Source organism: Triturus cristatus, chromosome 2_1, assembly GCF_964204655.1.
Source record: "Triturus cristatus chromosome 2_1, aTriCri1.1, whole genome shotgun sequence".
NCBI lineage: Eukaryota > Metazoa > Chordata > Amphibia > Caudata > Salamandridae > Triturus > Triturus cristatus.
Window position 1 is genome coordinate 826965035 of NC_140581.1, and position 23623 is coordinate 826988657.

General features: G+C 44.8%; 1 protein-coding gene across 3 annotated transcripts in view; it reads right to left on the bottom strand.

Moving 5' to 3' along the window:
• ERCC6L2 (ERCC excision repair 6 like 2) overlaps nucleotides 1-23623 on the bottom strand; it is a 1253563-nt gene that overhangs the window by 180903 nt on the left and 1049037 nt on the right. For all 3 annotated transcript variants that reach the window (XM_085632896.1, XM_085632894.1, XM_085632895.1), the window contains one exon: nucleotides 7861-8015. In XM_085632896.1, the coding sequence (XP_085489022.1) occupies nucleotides 7861-8015 (155 nt within the window). The remainder of the gene's footprint in view (nucleotides 1-7860; nucleotides 8016-23623) is intronic.

Consider the following 23623-nt stretch of genomic DNA (forward strand, 5'->3'; position numbering starts at 1 on the left):
TGAAATGGCTCATTGATACAGAAGAAAAAGGTCCGAAACCATTTCATATCAGGTTACATACATCAATTGTTATTTATGACAAGGTGGCATAATGTCCCTGGAAGATTATCAAATAGTTCTGTTCTCTATGAATAGCTCTAATATAAGCAGATTACTGTGCCAAAAATGAAAAAAATACAAATTTGGAAACAAAAATTAATCATAGGAAAAAGTTCCAAAGTTAGTCCCTTGTCTGAAAAGAATGAAGGACAAATTTAAAGTCTCTTCGGAACACTGTGTGCCTGAATCAAAAGTCTGTGTGCGGGCCTGGAGAAAACATGAAATCTTCTAATCCTGTAGACAAAAAGTTGTCTACCGTTGTAGGTGAAAGTTGGAATACCTCGTTTAGAAGATTAATTGCACATAGATGTGAACTATCACCTTCAGCATTGGTTGCATCAGCAATGTTCGAATCGGATGTTACCTGCGTGCCTGATGTCTCATATCGTACCTCAGCAGTAGCAATTTGCGTCTGTGAGATCTCAATGAATGCCGTCATCAGGATTGGTAGCTGCTGGGGACAATACAGAGCATGAGCCGTAACCGGGTCCAGCAGAGTATCGATATCCGTAGGCATGACTGATGGGAGTGTTAGACAGATGTCTAGCACGCATTATTCACCGCAGAGCAGGCAGCGTAGAACAGGTAAAATTCAATCTTGCCAGATTGGTCTGAATGACAGAAACCATGTGGTGTTTAATTCTCGTAGACGAGGTAAACCCAAAATTTGGACGATGCGCTTACGACACTTTATCTCCAAAAGAGGGCTCTCCATGGCGAATTGGGTGTCGATGGTGAGTTGGCTTGCCATATCGTAGCAGTAGGAGCAAAAATAGGATCCCTGCAATGAGTGCTAAAAGGAGCGGCAGTCCGCCAAACACAGAGTGCACGAAGTTTGGAAAAATTCCGAGGACTGCTTGAAAAGGTGCTAACAGTCCTGCACACACATTCTTAAATACATGTACAATACCGCTCGTATCAGACATGTTTAAGATACAACCCAACATTTCTGAGAAATGTACAGGGCAGTTTGTATACAAAAGGGTATGTATCATCGCAGAAGTCCTTGCGACTTGGAGATCATAGGTTTCATTGGCCGAGGTCAGTGACACTGTTTTCTGTAAAAGAATGGCTTTCATTCTGCTTAGAGTATCAATTCGTATTGAAGAGATGTTCAGTGAAGGCCATAAAGGCGACTCCCTGACTGTATCTATTTGTGGAAACAAGACTTGCATACAGCAAGTGACCCTGGATGTAACCGTAACTAGATATGGAATACCTGGCAACATGCCACAGCAGCTGTGATCATTCAACATAATGTAACTCCCGTTAGAAAGTTGGCCAAAAATTGGATTAATCACCACAGCCGGTGAACCTTGCAGGTTACAGGATAAGCTTGTAGTGGAAGCATCACAGGCCCGTGTAACTTAATACCCTGACAAAAGAGAGAACCGGTTAGTGTGTGTTCACAGTTTTCACCGCTAAGAAACACTTCACGTTCCCCACTCCAACATCTATGTGTGTAAGGTAAATCACAGGATGTCTTGATGAACAAGTTACTTACCTTCGGTAACGCTTTTTCTGGTGGATACAGTTTCCGAATGTTGCTGGCGCAGGGGATATTCACAAGGTGAGGAATCCACTGGCAGATGTATCCATCAGAAGTATCCTTTACCCAACCTTTCATATTTGCCAACTGGTATATGTTTTAGGCAATATTGAATATGGAAAGTTGTAACAGGCAGAGTTATTTTACCATGTATGATCCACTCAGTAGCTGGTTTTTATGCCACTGTGAATGGTAACTTTTCCAGTTTTTCAATGCTCAGCATAGTGTAGTCTGCTCCCCTTTGTGCCAGTCTGATCTGTTCATCAGTGAGATTGAATTCTGAAAACAGTGACGTAGTGTTGATTAAACGCCAAGGCACATAGCCTGCACGCCAGGTTTGTAGCGTCCAGCCTAACAGCATGATACGTAGTTGAGACTGACCATGTTTCAACATGACCAAGTCTTGTTCCATGATGTCAATGACAGAAGACACAATTCTGTCCAATGAATATATTCTGGACGACAGAGTCGTTAACCCATTGCCTACTACAGAGAGAGCTTTCTCTAAATTAAAACGATCAATTTCTCGTATTCGTTCTGCAGTCTCTGCTTGGGTAACCTTCCATGCTTCATTATAAGCAACATAGATACTGGCATATATGAAACGTTTTTGATGCGGTTTTCTTGGTCCTAGCAAGAATTCCCTAAGGTCTGCGCCTTCTTGAAGTAAAGTTAAGTGTTGTTTTACATCCTTCAGGGTAGCTTTCTGTAGCCAGTCAAGGCAGAGTTTCCCTACACCGTATGTTGTTACTACCCCTGGATGCTGTCTTTGAACAGCATGGGTCTGGCCTATTGATAGTGAAACCCTGTGTTTTATTCAGGAATCAATTTTGACAGTTGTTTGTGTCTGTGGGCCAGAGCAATCATTTTTTCCATTCTAGATCTGATCTGTTGTGATGCAAAATATTATGTACGTCGACCTCCCCCCGTGTGGTGCTATTGCTTGCAGGTATAGGTATGGTCGGTGTGTTCATGTCTTTGATCTTGGCTAATCCAAGGCAAGACGTTTGCTGGACAGTGTCATTCAAAAACATAATTTGCTCAGGGATGATACAGGCCCTAAATAAAGCTACTACCGGCCCGGCAGTGGCGCTCCCTCCACCATCATAATGAGCCCCTAAGGGCCCTCTATATAGGAAACATGTCTGAGTCTGAAGCCCCAATTTGTCAGGGAAGTAGGTTGTTTATGATGGATGTACCAATAGCAACTGAAGCTTACTGACATAAGTGCAAGAGCAATTGCAACAAGGAAACAGCCTTAATGATTAGCAATCTCATCACACTGGTGACTTAAACAATGAGGGTTAGTCAGGTCTTAAGCACATAAAAAAATCGAAAGGGTAGACAAATGATCTTTAATGGTGTTCCCAATAAATCCTTGCTGGGCTAGTGGCAGAACAAACATGAGAGCATTAGATAGTTTGTCCAGAAGAGGATCAGCATGATGATCCTTTAATTAGCCCAGAACTTCTCCGAATGACCAGAATAAACAGACTTGATAGACAGCTGTCAAGCTGTCAGGATAATGTTTACCACATCTGTGGGTAACTCAGCCCCCCTCACTTGGTTCCGCTCAATTTCCATGCATGGAGATGTAGGTTGAGGAGAAACATGTCCGGTTGCTGAGACAGGAGATCCTCCCCAAGAGCTAGATAGAACGGAGGGCAAATGTTTAGGCGCAGCAGTTCAGAGTACCACATTCCTGGCCCAATCCAGGGCTATCAAGATGAGTTGGGCTCAGTCGCTCCTGAAATTCTTTACAACATGGGATAGAAGTGGCAGCTGCGGCAAGACATACAGGAGACAGCAACCACAGGCAGAATGAGTCTCCAAGGGTTGTCAGCGCACATGCATATGGCTCCATGCTGTCACTTTTGGAAGTGGTGCAAAGCCACAACCAGGTTCGATAGTGCCACCTACCAGCACATTGGAGCAGTTGCTAGAAAGTTCCAGATCCAGTCTGGTACCTGGGGAAAACTCAAATAGTGAGTAACCAAAAGTGGGGATTCTGCAGTTAAAAGAAGCCATCAGAAACCTATGCGCACACAAATATGAGATGCTGATTAACTATGAAGACATGCAGCCTGCTGTCGGCACTGTCCTCTACATTCCCCAGAACATTGTGCCAGTTTCTATCCACCCCTGACCTAGTGCAAGAACAGTGGTCACAACAATCCACGACTAGTCCCAGTTGTGGGCTGAGTTTGTATTTTATTGTATTATATTGGATTGTTTTGGATAACTTACACAGTGCTTCACACCCCAAATGAGGCCACAGTGATAGTGGCATTGCCCCTAGAGCTTCTTTGTAACACAATTCATACAGTGGGAGCAGACCTGTACACAAATACTTAAGCACCTACATTAGCAAATAGTTACCACTTCAAAGTAGGGCAGGCCATAATCATGACTGCTTGTGAATTGTCCTACCATTGCTGGTCTGCCAACCATCCTCCTTTGCTCCAAGGGGACCTAGGCTGGAAGAACTGCATGCAAAGAGCAGGGATAAACAAACCTGTACGTGTAAAAACTCATCTTTCAGGGCTTAAAATGGGCCAGGGTCTAAGTCCTAGCAAAACAAATAAGTGGACGTATTTCTGTGCAGCTCCCTGGCTGCATTAAAACAAACTGTACCTGCCTGTCACATGCTAGAGCTGTAACACAATGTTACTGAAAGTCTCCTTTGTGGCTCTGGAACGAAGCAACACTGTGTATACATTGTTGTTCCAGGGCCTAAAGCACTATTTCATTCCAACTGAATTTCCAAGTTGCCAGTTACTATTAACTGTACCTTGTTAGTTGTTTTATTGCTTATGACCCAAGAGGAAGCTGCTATATAAATTGAGAAGTAAAATATTCTGCTGGTTCCGATCATGCGTTTTCCAGAACGACTAACTAAATTCATGAATTTATCAAGCACAGAAATCCATTTCACATGTATCAAGCCAGCCATTAGCTTCATAGGCCTTACCTCTTGCAAATGTTTCTTAAAATTAACTATCAGTTCAAACCAATTTTATGCCCCGGCCCCCACCTTCTTCATCCCGCTTAAAACACTGCTCGTACACATATGACAATAGATGGTGAAACTGTTGCTAGGAGTATCACACACTGCAACATTCCCACATTTCCCCACTTGAGAACTATAGGAGAAGGTTTGTGAAGAGATGGTATAAGTGAAACAAATTGCAGCTAAGTTAAAGTACGCTGTTTAAATAACGTTTTAGATGGAATTTCATAACCAGCATGAAAATGGTAACACACTTGGGAAAAGATTTGGTAATCCATCACCCTCCCTGCTTTTGTATCCACAATTAAGCCCAACATACAAAATTAAAACATTTCTGAAAAGATGATGCCCTGATTATTTCAGAAGGAGTCAATCTCATTGGTTTATAATAACGCCTCTGTAGGATGTACTGTGCTAAATATATTTTTACCCATTTTCACATTTTTATGTCTGAAAATGAGTAAGACATTAGCAATGTAATTATGACAAAAGAAGCAATACTCTAATACATTTCCTCACCTTTTCTAGAGGAAATAGAGTACATAAGAGATAGCTACTAAAAAAGACACAGACACTGGACTGGTTGTATTTAGAAGGCTGTAGCTAGTACCAGGTACACTGTTAGAAATCGGGGTCTCTAGTTGGCAAGGGCTTGCATTTTTGTACCATTAGGGACCCTTCTTCCTAGTCAGGATAAGGGAGTTACACTCCTAAAATAACCCCATCTCACCCCCTTGGTAGCTTGGCACAAGCAGTCAGGCTTATCTTAGAGGCAGTGTGTAAAGCATTTGCACATAACCCACAGTAATACAGTATAAGCACTACAAAAGTACACCACACCAGTTTAGAAAAATAGCCAATATTTTTATATACTTTAAGACAAGACCAAAAACGATAAAAATCCACAATACAGTACCTGAAAATCTACAGTTGTCAAAATAAGCTTTAAAAACAGTTCTTTGATGTCGATAGCTCAGTCCGGGGCTATCACGGCGTCGTGAGCAAACAAATCCAAACAGTTTTGGCTGACCGCGGCGTCACGGGCAAGCTACAGTGTCGGGAAGACCCGCAAACAGTACCTTATAGAAATGCAGGGCGCCGGCGACATCTTTCTTGAGTTTCCGAAAACACGGTGACTGCAGGCGTCGGTTCCAGAGGTCGGTGCAGGAGTCGTCAGGGCCCTCGAAGTCACACACGTTGCAGGTCGATCTCCTCTCTGTTGGGATCAGGAGTGCAGGTGTCTGCAGGCGTCGGGTGCTGCGGTGCGAAGTGCAGCGAAGCGGCATGCGGTGCCCTCAGGTCGCGATGCGAGCAGCGGCTCGGTGGCGGCGTCAGATGGCGTAGTCGGTGAGACCAGGGTCGCGGTGCGAGATGAAGGAGGTGCTCGTCACGGTGCTAGCAAATCACGGTGCAAGCAGCGGCATCATTGTTGCTGAAGCGCTGTCGTCAGCTGACGGACTGGAGTCGATAGCGCCGGCAGGGCAAGGCTGTGGTGCGGGATGAAAGAGGTGTGTCGTGTAACTTTACGAGCGGTGCCCACTAACCACGGTGTAAGCAGTGGCGTTGATTTCGGCGTGGAGCGTCGTCATCAGGGATACCAATGCGGCGTCGTGAAGCGAGGCAGTGTGGAGTGCGGTGCCCACAGGTCGCGGTGCGAGCAGCGGCTCGGTGGCGGTGTCAGCAGGTGCCGTCGGTGAGACCAGGGTCACGGTGCGGCGTTGCAGCAGTGCCCACTGTGAAACCGGTCCTAGGATGCTTGATTCCGGTCCAGGGAAGACCTGGCTTGGCAGTTCGGGCTGGACTGTTCCCATGAGGCACAGGGTCAAGACTGATTTGCATATGGCCATGTCTGAACTGGGGTAGCGTGGTGAGCAAAATAAGCATATTTAGGTTATGGACAGCACACAGAGTCACTCTCATCAATCCTTTAGCCATCTCCACGCCCATGCCATGACTGTTGATTTTACAACAATACCGATTTGCCTTCCATGACAACCCAAAGTGCTGCCTACTATCCACATCACTTACTGCCGATAAACTGTGCATTCTCCAGCACTGGCACTCTCCACATTCACCCACAGATGAAGAATGGTTGGCTGAGATGTATGAAGTTGCTTCATATGAACATCTCTTAGATAAAGTACAGGATAAGGCAGAGGTTCACCTCCAGATCTGGTCACCATTCCTTGATGCCAAGCACATACAAGCCGTAATGAGGCACTTATTTGATAAACATAAGGGTAGGTGTGCCCTACAATTTTATGTAGCTACAAACAGCTATATGACTGTATACATCAGGCACAAAGCTTACTGTGATGTCCCATCCCAAACTAGGATGAAGAGTTACATCGCTAATAATTTGTTTGTTTGATTATGGATGTTCTACAATGTAGAAATCTGCCTTCCCACCACCCCTTCCTCCTCACCTCCTTTCCACTGTCTTACTTTGACACAAGTCTCATGCTTCTGGCTCTAGAAGCAATGTGAGGGCCAAGATAGTTACAGTTTTTCTTAACATTTTAAATGATACTGTGTATTAATCTATTGCTAGAAAGTTGGCAATTGCCTAGCCTCTTAGGATTTCTTGTGCCGCCCATGGAGTGGTCCCCTGAAAACACAACCAATGGGGTTATGCACTCACACAAGGCTCCTTTGGATTGGGTGGTATGGTATACTCGACAATGAAGAATTGTAATGCACTGACAAGGTTTTTGGAGTCCATTCCTGTTACTACTACTCCTCTCCCTTTTTCCGCCCCAAACTTTATTCCACTTGGTAAGTCCTATGGACCTCTCCCCTTCTCCTGCTTACAATACTTTGCATTGTATCAGTACTAGTTGTAATATGATAATGATCATGAATAAAAACATAAAAACTAAGTCATGTATCACCATCACTACAAATGTTCCATGTATGCCAGTCATAGAGAAGAGCAGGAACCTGAAGTGCTGCACTTTGCTACAAACTAGCTTGCAGAGAAACTCAGGAAGAGAGTTACTTCTTTTTGGTTGCCAATCTGTGGTTCTGGGCACCTGAGCTATGTAGTACTACATGATGAGTTGTCCAATGAGTTAAACGGTGATAATGGGGCAGACTGATTAAATATAGATTAATTTTACTTCAGGGATATTTTGACCAACCTTCTATTTCCTGATACCCAACCAGAAAGCAATCCCACCAGAAAGTACCATACACTCTTTACCTGGGAAATGCTCACAGCAACGTTAGCAGGGAACTGGGAGAACTGCTTCAATTCAAAGACATCTCGAACAGCCCGCCTGCTCATGTGATTTTCAGCCTTGCTTGAACCCACAACATGTTGGTTTGAATGAATGTAAGCCACCTCCTGAACACCATCTAACAAATTAATAAAGAAATAAACAAACACACATTTAGCTACATAAACGCATGTATGATTACATTGAAAGCAGCATTTCTGTTTATGGTTGTGAGCAAGCTTGTACTGCAAAATGCTGAGTACTTGATTGCACAACTTCAATGACGTAGATCTTCAATGAAGCAAACATACCGATTATTCTTTAGTTAGTTTTATAAATTTAGAGTCAAGATCACAATATGCATAAATACAAGCACTGAAAACTACAACATGGTTAGTTTTTATGTACTGCTTGCACAGGAAGAAACGCAGATTAGATACAAGGAACACACACATGAAAACTTGAAGATAAAGCAAAACATGAACAAGTAGCACTACATTCACAAGTCAACAGACACCCCTGGACACAGATCAACTGACATAGAGGCCTTCTTGAGTACATACCAATAGACTTACATGAACTTTGTATACGGACAAACCTGCAGGCACCCATGCACACAGATAACACAAAGACACACAGTCAGAGAAATGGGCAGTGGGGGTGGCTAGACAAACGGGTTACTTACTTTTGGTAACGTATCTAGTAGAGACTATATCTAGCCGCAGATTCCTTACCTTAGAATATCCCCAGGCATCAGACTGGATCAGGAAAATTGTGAAGCAGTCCTGAGCACCAGTAGGTGGCTTTGACCAGCTTTGTGTCAGAGGCGTTGTCCGCGCCGGAAGTGGCATGCACAATAGCTATATAAGCGCCACCCCGGTACGCGGACATCAGTTACTTTTGCAACTTTCCATGGCAGTTGATGAGAACTGACCACTAGTGTGACAAGCTAAGGCTCTGAGAAGGGTGTCCTTTACACTGTTATCGATTCGCATAGTGAGGAGGGTAGGTAAGGAACCTGCGGCTAGATAGAGTCGCTACTAGATGAGGCATTACTGAATGTAAGTAACTTGTTCATCTGATAGAGACTTCTAGCTAAAGATTCCTTACCTGAGAATAGATACCCAATCAATACTTCCCTGGAGGTGGGACTGCAAAGCTAATTATATTACAAAGTCCTGCAGGACCGAGCTGGTGAAATGCCCATCACCACCGACCTTACTGTCCAGGCAGAAGTGCTTGGTGAATGTGTGCACAGAAGCCCACGTTGCTGCCTGGTAGATGTCCAGAACAGTGCACACTAACACAGTGGTGGCAGTCTTGGCTCTGGTGGAGGTGACCATCAAGCCCTCAGGGGGTTGCTTCTTGGTCAATGCATAGCAGATCTTAATTCATAGAATGATCCATCTTAAGATGGTTCGTTTCTAAACTGCCTTTCCTATTTTGGCTCCTACATAGCCAACGAAGAGTTGATTGTCCACCCGGAATTCTTTTGTGGGGTCAAGGTACAATAACAATGCTCTTTTTGGGCTCAGATAGTGGAGTCTCTCTTCCTCTTTGGAGGGATGAGGCGGATCAAAGAAGGTAGGCAAGGTGATGTTCTGGCCTACATGGAAGGGAGTCACAACCTTCGGAAGGAAGGAGGCATGGATTCGGAGAACCAGCTTGTACGGGAAGAAGGTGGTATAAGAAGGGTGCCCAGAGAGTCCCTGCAATTCGCTGACCCACCTGGCTGATGTTATGGCCACTTAAAAGGCAGTTCTGATGGTCAATAGCCTAAGAGGGCAATTGTGCAGAGGTTCAAATGCTGCACACATGAGAAAGATGAGGAACAGGTTGAGGTCTCACTGAGGCACGCTAAATGGCATGGGGGAAACATGTTTTAGGCCTTTAAGGAATCTAGCCACAACAGGCAACTTAAGAAGAGAAGGTTGGTCGGGCAACCACATAAATGTCAAGATGGCAGAGAGATAACCTTTATCTGTGCCCAGAGAAGAGCTCTGTTATGCCAAAGATAAGGCAAACAAGAGAACTATGGATAAAGGCGCAGAACGGGGGGCAACGTTGTGGGAATCACACCATGACACAAACTTATACAAACTGCAGTGTTATGGGAATCACACCATGACACAAACTTATACAAACGGCAGGCATATAACGACTAAATGGGGACTCCTGGCTGCCAGAATAACATCACAGACTTTGGGAGGAAGGTCGAAAGCTTTCAACTGCTGCTGGTCAATTCTCTATTTATGAAGGTTCAGGGTGCGCAGGTTAGGGTGCAAGAAGCCCTCCCTGTTGCTGTAACATTAGATCCTCCCAAAGAAGCAGACTGACTGGAGGACCGATGGTCAACAGCTATGTGCCCAATCTGGAGCCACAAGAGTTACCTGGGTCCGGTTGTTCCGGATCTTCTTGAGAACTATGGACAGGAGTGCTATTGGTGGAAAGGCGTAGAGAAGGCCGGAACTCCACTCAAGACGAAAAGCATCTCCGAGCGCAAAACTGCTGACAATGCCAGTTCTTTGGGGGGGTGACCAGATCTAACCAAGGCTCTCCCCACTGCTGAAGAAGACCTTACACCTCCTCGGGATGGAGGTGCCATTTGTGATCTGCTAGGTATCTTCAGCTGAATTTGTCAGCTCTGGCGTTCAGAGAGCCTGCCAGTTGTTGAACCACCAGGGAAATGCACTGACATTCCAGCTATATCCAGAGACACAGGGTTTCTTGACAGAGGGTCCACAACACTACTCTGCCCTGCCTGTTGCAGTACCACATTATGGTGGTGTTGTCTGTGAACACCTGAAACAGTCTTTCCCCTGATCAAAGGAAGAAAGGACTTCAACGCCAAGCAAATTGCTCAAAGTTCCAACAGGTTGATGTGGAGCTCAGACCCTGCCGGAGACAAGAGTCCTCTGATCTCCACCTCTCCTAAATGGCCGCCCCAGCATAGGTGTGACCCACCTGTCACTACAGTCAGATCTGTTTCGGGTAGGGAGAGGGGACTGCAGTTCGTTAGCCACCACTGCAGAATCTCTTGCAGTTCACTCTGAGATCTGGGCCAGTCTTCCCCTGAACGAAGGAAGAAAGGCCTTCAATGCCAAGCAAATGTCCCGAAATTCCAATAGGTTAATGTGGTGCTCAGACTCCGCCGACGACCAGAGTCCTCTGATCTCCACTTCTACCAGATGGTCGCCACAGGCCAGCTGTGACGCAACTGTCACTACAATCAGATCCGGCTAGGGAAGGGAGAGGGGTATGCCAATGACCCAATCGCTGTTCATTAGCCACCATTGCAGACTCCCTGATGCTGCGTTCATTAGGCCCAGCAGCCTCAGAGATAATCTCACCGAAATCCAGGATGGAGGCTGAAACACGAGAATCATAGCCTGACTATTCTGGACTCGCTGATCGGAAGGACTGGCCCGAAACTGCACAGTGTCCCGAATGGTTCAGATGAAAGGGAGCGTCTGAGAAGGAGTCAAGTGCGACTTCAGCACGTTGATAGTGAACTTAATGGAGTGCAGGAGGTTCGCCGTAGTTTGAAGGTGGAAGACAAATGCCTGGGCCGAGCAGGCCTTTAACAGCCAATCGTTGAGGTAGGGAAAGACTGGAGCCCCTGACCTCTGCAGATTAGCTGCAACCACTGCCTTCACTTTAGTCAGGGCTTTAAGTGGGATGAAAACACTGGGGGGGGGTCTCTCAAAGGGGCGTGGCCACTGTAATTAAGGGTGTGGCTTAAAAACACATGCGCTAAAAAATCTGTGCCTAGGATAGTGTGCCGTCCGACTTTGTATTTTGCTGTTTCTGTCATTGCATCCAGATATGATACAAGTAACATCGTACCTACAACAAGTCATGACTATTGGCTTTGTCAATGGCTGTTAGTTGCATAAGATAAATAAGCAGCAACTTTAGCTTGAACATAATATTGAAAAAGCTTAAACTTCAATCCTTGGTGACACCAGAACAATGCTGCTGCTCGTGAGTTTCAAAAAGAGAAGGGAAATCTAGAGAGAAAATGATTCTCTTTAAAGGATTTCCCTTCCCCTACAACACTCCCCTGGCATGACGTCATGCAGAGGCGCAACTAGAGTGAAATTTCGGGGAGGGGGGCATCTAATTCTTCCAGCAATCGGCAGAGTGAAGATGCAGGGGCTCTAAGAAGGGGTCAAAGAACAACAAAGCCTCATTACCAAGTAAATGGTCTTTTAAAGACCTGCTAATTACTCGGGTGCGGCTGTGTGTGTGCCCGGGAAGCTGACACACACGACGGGGGGGGGGGGGGGGGGCTGAAGCCCTTTGAGCCCAATGGGCGTTACGCGCCTGACCTCATACCATAACCTCTCTACTAGTCAGAAGTGAGCAGTGGGAGCACGCAGACAATGATGAGCCTGCTGCCACTGCAGTCCGGAAAAAACGGACCGCCTGTGCACGGCACAAAACAGAGCCCGATAGAGATCCGTTTCGAGGCCTCCTTAAAAAAGATTGCCGGTGCTCAGACCCAGTGAGACCCGTCTCACTTAAAGCCCTGACTTTAGTGAAAATCTGGGGGGCGCTGTCAAGGTTGAAAGAGAGCACAGCCTGGAAGTGCTCTTGGTTTGCCATGAACCGCAGGTAACGTCTGTGGGCAGGCAGGGAGGGATGTGGAAATATGCATCCCTCAAGTCCAATGCTACCATCCAGTCTCCCAGGTCCAGGGCAGACAGGACTTGAGTGAGCATAAGCAATTGAACTTTTCTTTTTTCAAGAAGAGGTTAAGAAGGCACAGGTCTAGAATAGGAAAAAGTATTCTAGCCTTCTTTCGCACCAGAAAGTAGCGGGAATACCAATCGTAACCTACTTCTGATGCAGGCACCCTCACTATGGCGCCACTGGCCAAGAGAGCCTGCACTTCTTGATAGAGCAAGGAGGAATGGTTCTCCATCAGCCATTCGTAAGTGGGCAGTGAGGTAGTCACAAAGAGGAGAGAGTAGACCCTTTGGACGATCTGTAGGACCCAGCAGTCTGATGTCATTGACTGCCAGCAAAGCAGATGATGACGTATCCTGCCTCTCACTGGATGCCCATGATGATCTGTAGGCAAATCTTGGAAGCAGAGGCTGCCGGGAACTGGGGTGGGGGAGGGAGGGTGGATAGACCTGATCTCTGGTAGTCTGTATCATATTGTCTATGGGACATGCACCCTCAGCCACAAAAAGACTGAGAAACCTGTTGGTTGTGGTGGCTGGGAGGGAATGGGGGTGGCTGAAGCCCCCTTCCGTGGCCACGAAAGGGATGGAAAGCGGATTGTGGTTGATGAGGGGCCACAGAGAAGCCCAAGGACCTGGCAGTTGCTTTGCTGACCTTAAAAGCACTCCAGCACTGAATCTACCTTGTCTCCAAAAAGGCAAGAGCAATGTCCAAGAGGGACATTTCCTGAAAAGCCAGTTGTTCTAAGCCAGGCGTGGCACCGTAAGTCCACCAACGATTAAATCGCTCTACCCAGAGAGTTGGTAGTGTCAAGCCCACACCTTATGGTGCACTTAACTGCATCTGCCCAGCAGCAATAGCCAGGGTAAAGTATGGCTTGTTGGGACCTCCTCCAAGACCATAGGCGGTATTTGCACAACTGAGTCCCATATTGTATGGGAATAACGGCCCAAAAGGAACGTGGTGTTCACCAATCAACGTGCTAGGCTGGTGGGAGAAACCATTCTCTTGCCAAAGTTAGCCAACATCTTGGATTCCTTATCCAGTAGATTGGAAGGAAAAATGCCGGAATTGATTTTGGATGTGGAGGCTTGGACCAGCAAGCTTTCCGGGTTAGGGTGCTGAGTAAGGAAGCTGAGGGCCTCAGGAACTAAGGAAACAGGTCCCCAGGAACGGGGTGATTTTGGCAAGCAATCGTCCTACGCACAGGAGCCCTTTTACAGGACTTGGACCAGGCCCCGAGGAGGACGCCTGTAAGGGCTTCATTGAAGGGTAATAGGGAGTTCAGAAGGGGAGACTCCCATCTGAAGCACCTCCATCAAGACATACGTCTTGAATGACACTGTGGGCAATTCAAGGCCCAATACATCAGCCCCTCTATGCACCACCAGTGCAAAAAAAGTTCCTTAGCCACGGTAGGAGAAGAGACCAGACCAATGTCAGGTGAGATGTCTAACCCATTGGCCGCTGCCAGTTCCATGTACCTGCTGTCCTGTCCCTCATCTGAGAGCTGGCAACCATAAGGATCCATAGACCGCTCACATGTGTCTCCCTCTCCAGGCCTATAAAAAGAAATGCTACGTAAACCATGGACCCAGTCGGCGTCAGATGACGCCCATCTGGCTCCATCTTGGGAATAATAATGCGGGCGGCACAGCCTAGGTGGGGCACCGTGGGTAACTGCACTAGAGAGGGTGCCAAGGAATGTCTCGGTCTTGCCAGAAGCTCCCCTCCCAATCCCACAAGGGATCCATGGGAAACAACTGGTGTCATGGGCAAACCAGCTGGCGTGGACTCAGTAGGGGTCCCTCCTGTAGCTGTGGGGCCCACAGGTACTCCAGAGGTGTCGGCCTGCTAAAATATGAGGCACATGGCCTCATAAAAGGTCTTCTGCTGAGCGGTGGACGGTCTGGCACCAGGAAAATCAGGGAACCAGGCTCAGGTTCCACCAACTCTTGGGCCTGGAATGTCGAAGCTCCCGTGTCTCATCTGAAGACTTTAAAGGACGCTGCAAATTAGAAGTCCTCTTCGACTGCTTGTGTTTGTTGGACTCACCCGACTTTCCATATGATGTAGAATGTGACGACGACCGTTGGGAATGGCTCCGCGAACGGTCCCGGGACCTTCCAAGCAATTGGAACCTTGAGCGTCAAGGAGTCGACCGATGTCAGGCAGTGAGGAGCTTGAGGGAGCGCTCAGCGCCTTAGGGTGCATCATGCGGAAGTCATCGCAGGTCTTGGAGTCGTGGTCCCACTCTAAGCAGACAAACAAACCAAGTGGGGTTTGTCACCGACATTTGCCTGTAACAGGCCCAACATGGTTTTCAAACCATATGGTTTCATGGGTAACATATCTTACACCAGGAGAACATCTCTCGAAATATTTTTACAAAATATAGAAAAAAACAGTCAAAAAGTGACTGAAGGGTAGATTAGATCGGATCAATGCTATCTGGCGTGGAAAGGACATAATTGAAGTCAGTGCGCCAGGGTAGTGGCTGTATAGGTTGAACGCATATCACTTCCAGTGCGGACAACGCCAATGCGGTCCGAATATTGTCACTTAATGGCAAGCAGGGGTACCGCTTACAAATCTTCTAGATCCAGTCTGACACCTGGGGATATTCTAAGGTAAGGAATCTGCGGATAGAAGTCTCTATCAAATAAAGAAAGCGGTAGAGGAGGAAAGACGGACAACACACCTACAGGCATCCATGTACATAGACACACCTACCGAAACCTATGTACACATATTGATATATGTACTGATACACATCAGGCAATTATCTTGGTCAGAGTTCTGAGGACACATCAGCACTTGAGAAAGAAACTGTAGGCATGCATTCACTTGTCACAGATGGCACAGCCATCACTGGCTCAAATGACTGACCCTATGCTCAGTCCAGGCAGCAGAGCTAGGTCTCACCAGTCAGACAGGAGATCAATCTCTTACCTTTGGCACAGTGATCTGTTGCTCAGCTGACTGACTCTTCACCAAGGAATGCAGGCAAAAGAGCTAGCTCTCCTTTGCCACAGACCCTTTAGCTACACTTTACATGTCACAAACAAAATCTTCCCCTACTCTGCTCACTATGCCTAGATGTGTTCCGAGCTGTCTGTCTGCATCGATCTATCCCGGGGAGCCCTGGTACAGACAGCCTAATGGAAATAATTCCTAAGGAACCTGGAGACAGTGAAACAGGAGTTTTGGGGAAGTGAACCTCAGAGCTTAGAGATGAAAACACTAGTGAGAACAAAAACAAGGGGGACAGTAAGACATGGGTACAAGGGGCCTAGTGAATCTCGCATAGAGTGAAATTGAGCAGGTAAACGGCAGACACAACAAAAGAACAGTTAATTTAAGAATGATCACAAACGGGCAAAGAAGAGATGCACAAAGTACAGGTAGGTAGGGAAACAAAAGTACTGGGTAAAAGGAATAATATACACCAGACTACAAAGAAATTAGTCCCATATACTGCACTATGAAGACTCTGACAGGCAACCACAAAGGCCTTCTTGAAGGTCAGAAGGTCCATCACACCATCTACATGACAACAATACTACTAGTAAGTCAGACCCTTTCCGGAATTCCCTGTGTTTCTCCCATATTTACAACCAAAATGTATACTTGCATTTCTGTAGTTGAGGCAGAGAGCTCCACACATGAAGAACAGGCAAAACGTAAATGTACTACAAAGTGCAGTTTGAGAATTAAGCGTAAAAATATTAATTTTCTCCCAAGCTCCTATGCAGACTAAATCACATGAAATCCTGCCTAGTTCCAGGAAAATTTGTTTTTGGCGGCTGAGTAAGGAGTTTAGTCTCCGTGCCCACTGTATACTTGTACTCTTTGGAATGACTTATGCACATTTCATCATATTTCGGCTACCCAGCAAGAACTTCATTGGCTTGCATTAGAAGGAAGACAATTTAATTTAACTGTTGGGTGCACTCCACTTCTCTCTCCCTCCAAGCGTGCCAGCTCAGGACCACAACTGCACACAAAATCTCAGATTGGCAAACTCAGAGCAGGTAAGCAGACCATATGATATGAAATACCATAAAGGGGCACGCAGAGCTGCTTAAAGTGAACAGCATACAGAAAACCATAAATTTGCCTGGCTGTCTCTTTCACTTCATCATCCACCACACTGCTGTGCGTTGCAACCCATAACATGATAATCTTATCTCAGTGGTCCCTCATGGGATCAAAGCAAGAACACCCTTCCAACCACTCACCTTACATGGTGTAGCATCCTACTCATGCAGTCAAGGGTGTTTGCACAAAATATCAAATTAAATGCATCAGGAGACAGAAATTACAGAAATATCATAATGCACAAATATTGTTGATGAGAACACTGTTTTGGAGGTAAGCAATACCGTTGTAAATAAAATTGAAGTTTTTTAATATCATTTTTCACTACTATAGTGGTTAAAAATATTGTTTTGTAAATAATGTTAATGTGTTTTAGTTGACATATTGATTTTATGTGTTACTATTGTTTATAAGAATGTTATTAATTGTTTGGGACTGTAATAAATATCTTAAGAAGGCCATTGGTGTATGGCAGGGACTTTGAAATAAGTAGGACATTTTGAGCCTACAAGGATCTGTGTGTGTTTGCTTTTCTCCCACCACTAGGTGAGTTACTGAAGAGAGACCGTAAGATAAGAGGGTGTGTACACTCTCCGTCATGTATCCTGCAATATGATTTCTCTTTGTTTTTCTCAATAAGCATGATAAGCTACATAACTAGTAGCCGAACCCCAATAGAAGTGGTAGTTAAGTGTTTATTACACGTGAGAATATAATAATAGACCCCTTAATGTGTGCTACTGTATGGAAGTCCTAAAATGTATCTCTTTTCTTGTATTTTACCCCTCTACGTTAATATTCATTTCAGCACCCAGGTAGGGGCCACCTGGTTCATTTCTTTGTTAGTTTATGTCTCTCAGCCATTAGTCCACCCGAGAAAGTTAGGGATCGACAGCCCTGAAGAATGCCCCAGACCTGTTAAGGCTACACATTAGGGCAGAAACATGTTGGCCTAAGAGAGACGGTTTGAGCCACTGTCTTCATACTTACCGTCTCAATTTGGTTTTTAGATATAACTGAGGTCCCCACTAATAAAGGTGATATACCGGGGAACCTCAAGGTATTTTTTAATTAATCTGGATCTTGTCTTTGTCCAGTGGTTTTTAATCTAAGAACTCCCTCCTATCAGGGTCTGTCAGGAGGACAAGTCTACCCTGGTGGTATTTTCCTACCAGGGTGTGGAGAGGTTGCTGATGATGAAGCCTTAAACATATATGTGTGTGAGGCTTCCTCTTCCATTAGAATGGTCTTCCCTCATATTCTGACAAGAATTCTGTGACGTCTATACTTTGGACTCGGACTTGTATTCTCTAAATTTGGAAAACAGTCAATCTTTTCTTTTTGTGGGGCTACCGTACCTTTGTTGTGATTGAGTGATTGTTTTTAAAACATAGCTTGTAATTTTAGGTAATTTACAATTTTGTATTACCTTTTAATATTAATTGATAGTGTTGTAGCGGGTTGTTGAGTATGTAGGAGCATAGGATGGAAAGTTAATTAGGTAATAATTAAGAATGATTGAATATATTTAATTTAATTATATGATTGATATTTATAGTGTAATTTATGCAACACTGATTTATTTTTGTTATATGTTATTTGTGGCTGCTAGATTTGTTGGGGTATATGTAGGAAGTTAAGCAATAATTAACAAACAAATATTAATTGCTAATTAATTATTTAATTGAATTTTAATTATGTACTTTATGGAACACATTTTTTTTTAACTTATATTTTAGTTGTGGACACTTTGTTTGTAGGGGTGTTGGGTGAGAGGATAATTAACGTATAATTAATTAGAAATTTATTAATTGTTAATGATAGCGGTACGGGCTGAGGAAAAGGTTAGGCAATCGTCGAAAGGTTGAGAGATCTTATCAAGGATCAGTAGACTGAGGACTGATAAAGAATACACTCTGATTATGAAGATATATGAAGATATATTTTAGCTGTGCATCACGTATACATGAATAATTAAGCAACCTATACTTAGAAAACGGAGACTCTACTAATGGGAGAACTTTTTCCAAAATAAAAGGCAAGAAGTGAGATTAGCTACTTAACTGAGCCCTGAAGAAGCGCAGTGTGCGCGAAACACGTGTTGGCTTTACTGTGATACTTGTATGTAAATCTGAACATAAAGGAAAAAGAAGGCATCACTGTGATTCTTATATGTAAATCTCTACAAAGAAAATAAGAATAAACATCAGAAGATGAATACATAAGAAGACTCATATATTGCTTCTTTGCTTGTAATATGAAACTATCTCAGATTTGTTTGTGTTGAATATATAATTGCACTGGTGGGGACCAGTGTCTGAGATGGGTGGCGCTGGGCAATGTTACCTGTAACCCAAGTTGTATTAGAAGATATATATATATATATATATATATATATATATATATATAAATTCACTGAAAAAACCATAGGTTTCACACAAGTTCTAGTTAGGAATTAGCATTTAAAAAACCTTGCAAATTCACTTAAAAAACCATAGGTTTCACACGTTATAGTTAGGTGGATATTTCACTCGTAAAAAACCAATGAAATTCCCCTGTTATAGTTAGTTCAGATAACTATAACTCGCGCGCCCGCAATCCACTGCTCATGACGTCACATATTACATCACTCATGACATGGTCAGTGGCATCACTCATGACATCACTGATGACATCATCCTTGTGATAGAGTGGCGGTCGCGCGAGTTATAGTAATCTGAACTAACTATAACGGGGGAATTTCATTGGTTTTTTACGAGTGAAATATCCACCTAACTATAACGTGTGAAACCTATGGTTTTTTAAGTGAATTTACAAGGTTTTTTAAATGCTAATTCCTAACTACAACGTGTGTGAAACCTATGGTTTTTTCAGTGAATTTGTACGGTTTTTTAAATGCTAATTTATTTATGTATTATAATTTTTTTTATATATTTATTTTACAATAAACTACGTATTAAAATTCATTTTTTGGGGGGGGGCGCGATTTAAAAAAAAATGAACATTTTTTTTCCTGCCTTCGTGGTCCTTCAGGGACCCCCTGACAAAGGCTAGGGGGTCAGGAACTCTCTACCCTGCCCCCTTTTCATGTTCGCCACCTTCCTTTTTCACTCTCGCACTGAAAACAAACAAAATGGCGGCCGACACTTCCTGATTTCGACCGATTCGAACGTTGACTAACAAGTAACCACCAATCAGAATTACGCTCGCGCACGTTAGGGTGCTCGCGCAGTGCTCGCACGGTGCGCACTTATAGATATTTATATGCTTTTAAATGCTATTTTATCAGGAACTACTGAACAGATTGACACCAGACCTGCAAAAGGCACTTCCCTGACCTGAGGACTACCTCTCTGCCAAATTTCAAGTAATTCTGTTCAGCCGTTTGGGCTGTACCTTCGACTAAAGGTCCTGTGGAAAAATGGATGGGGAAAACGCTTTTGGGACCCCCCCTTTTTTCTCGGCCCTCGCTTGACAAATCACCCCGAGACTTTCAGGGTAGGAGCTGAACGGAGCGCCCCATTAGTTTTGAAAATTTCGCGAGGATTCGTCAACCTATGGAAACTCGGTCCTAACTACAACTATCTACTGGCGACCGCCAGTAGATAGTAGATATATATATATATATATATTCACTTAAAAACCATAGGTTTCACACATGTTATAGTTAGCTGGACATTTCACTCATGAAAAACCATTGAAATTCCCCCGTTATAGTTAGTGCAGGCAACTATAACTCACGCGACCGCAATCCTCTGCTGATGACGTCAGATATTACATCACTGTATTTAGACACTTATTAACCCATGTCTTCTTCCATTAATTTTTAGCTATACATATATTACAAATATCTTTTTTTCAGAAAGACACATATGTCATCAGTGATGTAATATTATACAACTCATGTATTACGAATATGTATAGACAAATCCAAACACCACATATGTGTGTGTGTTTATATGAGTATATATTTATATACAGTATTACATTTTAGTGGAATATATTTAATTTACATGATATTAACTTTATATATTACATTATTTAACACTTACTTCTTTAAACTCTATATTTAAAAACATTTATATTTTTGTGTATTTTTGAGCGATATCAGCCGAGGGGCATCCAGACAGTGGAGTAGATGAGTAGCCCCATAGGGCTCCTAGTTTAACAGCCAGGTCTTTAGTTTCTTGCAAAATTGAGTAGGGATTGGGAGGTCCTGATGTGATGTGAAAGGTTGTTCCAGGATTTGGGGACGATTTAAGAGAAAGATTTCTCCTGAATTGCTTCTGTGGATTCAGGGTGTCTGTACGAGGAAGAGTGTGGCTGAGCGCAGTTGCCTCGTGAGTTGGTGAAGGTTAAGGCAGTGATTGAGGTAGGCAGGTCCAGCTTTAGTGGAGGGCTTTGTATGCGTGGATGACCACTATGTATTGGCAGCACTTCTGAATTGGTAACTGGAGTAGTCCTCTGAGGTGGGGTGTGATGTGTGAGCTGCGGGGATGTTGAAGATGAGTCTGGCAGCGGCGTAGAGGGTGATCTGGAGTCTTTATGAGTTGATTTGTGACGGTGGCATAGGGTGCATTGTCGTGGTCCAGTCTGCTGCTGACAAGGGCCTGGGTGACAGTGTGTCTGGTGTCAGTGGGGAGCATTTTGAATATCTTGCAGAGCATACGAAGGATGAAGAAACAGGATGAGGTGACGGTGTTCACCTGCTTGACCATTGTGAGTCTGTTGTCCAAGATGATGACCATGTTCTTAGCGTGGTCAGTAAAGGTGGGTGTGGGTCCCACGTCAGTTGGCCACCAGGAGGAGTCCCATGGACAGCTCTTGTTCCAGAAGATCTGAACTTCTGTTTTTATCAGTGTTGAGCTTTAGGAAGTTCTATTTCATCCAATTTGCTACGTTTGACATGCGGTGAGCAACTGGTTGATGAGGCCTTGTGTCTTACATTGGAGGTCGAACTAGCTGTAGATCTTGAGAACTTTCTTGTGAAAGAATTTTCAGAGGTTGTTGCAGAGGTCTTGCGATGGGGTTATGGATTGGTGGCTGGGGGCTTGGAGAACTCTTTGACAATGTTCAAGAGCTCCTTGCAGTTGTTGGAGCTAGTTTACAGTGTAACAGAATCAGCTGTTTTTATAGCCTCGTTGATTGGGTGTGATATTTTTTTGAGAGTGGATTTGTATGCGTATCTTGCGGTGTTGTCCCAGTTAATTTTACATCTTCTCTCCAGCTTTTTGTAATGACGTTTGGAGTTTCTAAGGTATTCGGTGTACCAGATGGTTCTTGAATGTCGGGGAACCTTTCGGGGGAGGGGGGCTAGGGTGTCTGCGCAGTTTCTGATCCAGTTTTTGAAGGCTTTGATGTTAGTGGGCAGGTCGCCGATGAGGCTTGGTTGGTGGACACTGAGGCTATTGGTACAGTTTGTTTCCATTATCTTGTTCCAGCTGCGTCTGAGGTTGCAATTAGATTTGGCCGTTGGGGTGAACCGATGAAAAAGTGACATATGAAGTTATCTGTCCAAGTCAGCGGAGCGAGTTGGATGAATTTGATCTTGTTGCTGGCTGTCAAGATTGGGTCGAGGGTGTGTCTTGCGTTGAGAGTCGAGTTTTGAACAAGCTGGGTGAGTTTGAGGTTCTCTAGGCTCTCAAGTAGGGCAGTTGAGTTGGGATCTTTGAGGTTTTCGAGTTGGAAGTTGAGGTCACCGAGTAAGATGAAGTTGTTTGAGTTTATGGCGATGGGGATGATGAAGTTGGTAAAAAGGCTGCTGAAGGCGCGTGCGTGGTCCGGGGGGAGGTTGGTAAGAGAGGGTGCATTTTATGGTGGTGTGGTTGCAGGTCTACAGACGGAAGTGCACATTTTCCATGAAAGGTCATGTTCTCATCAATGGAGGTGGTGCAATCGATGGAGTACTTGAGGATGATGGCAATTCCTCCTCCTGGCTTATTCAGTCTGTCCGGGCGGTGGACTTTGTAACCTGTGGATTGGCTGTGGCATTGGTGGGTGCCGATGAGGGTTGAGCCAAGTCTCAGTTAGGAATAGGATGTCAGGGGAGTGAGTGTCAATGGTGTTCCAGATCTTGGTGCCGTGTTTTTGAGAGATCTGGTGTTGAGGAGCATACATGCCAGGTGGGAAGAGGCATGTGTGGTGCATGGTGAAGTCGCAGTGAGTGCATGAGACAGATCCTACCATGGAGCAGGGTGAGGTGCAGAAGCAGCTGTGGCTGAGTGCTTGCAGGTGGGATGGTGTGTAGCGGCGATGTCTGACCGGACCAGGATCCATGGTACTGGGTGCGGTTCAGGGGGCGGATGTACACAGACAGGCTTGCCTTTGCTGCGCCTGCTGCATGAGGTCACACAACGCATATCATTCATTAAGTAGGTCCTAGATGGAGGGAGTAGCGCGGGGCAGAGGGAGGTGCTATGCAAGGACGGGGCTCAGAAAGCAGAAGCAAGAACATGAGGGAAATGCTGATAAGCAGGAAGCGGGGGGAAAGTGCAGGAGAGGGTGGCGGGAGAGTCCCAGGGGAGGAAAAGAGGTACAAAGGAAAGCGGACAAAAGTGTGAGGGAATAGAGTGAACAGACATAGGAAGACTGCACAAAGAGTGAGAGAAAGTGAATAAGAACAAGAGAAGGGCATAAGAGTAATAGCGAGTTCAAAGGAAGGGCGAGAGGAAGGAGTGGAGAGCAAGAGAGAAGAAGGAATGCAAGATCAAGGCAAGTCCCCGAGGCAATGAGGCTGGGTCTGAAAGGACCTCAGACTGGTCAGAGGATCAATCCAGGAAAGTGGGAACTGGGGCCTAGGCACCTGCTTAATGGGGTCGCACAGCGGCCACAGTTAAGTAGGCCCTGGGAGAGAATTCTTGAGGCCAAATCCAAATCCAAGATAGCTTTATTCGATTTCAAGATTAAAATCATAAAAGCGCAAAGAGTACATTCAGTTAAAACACAATAATACAA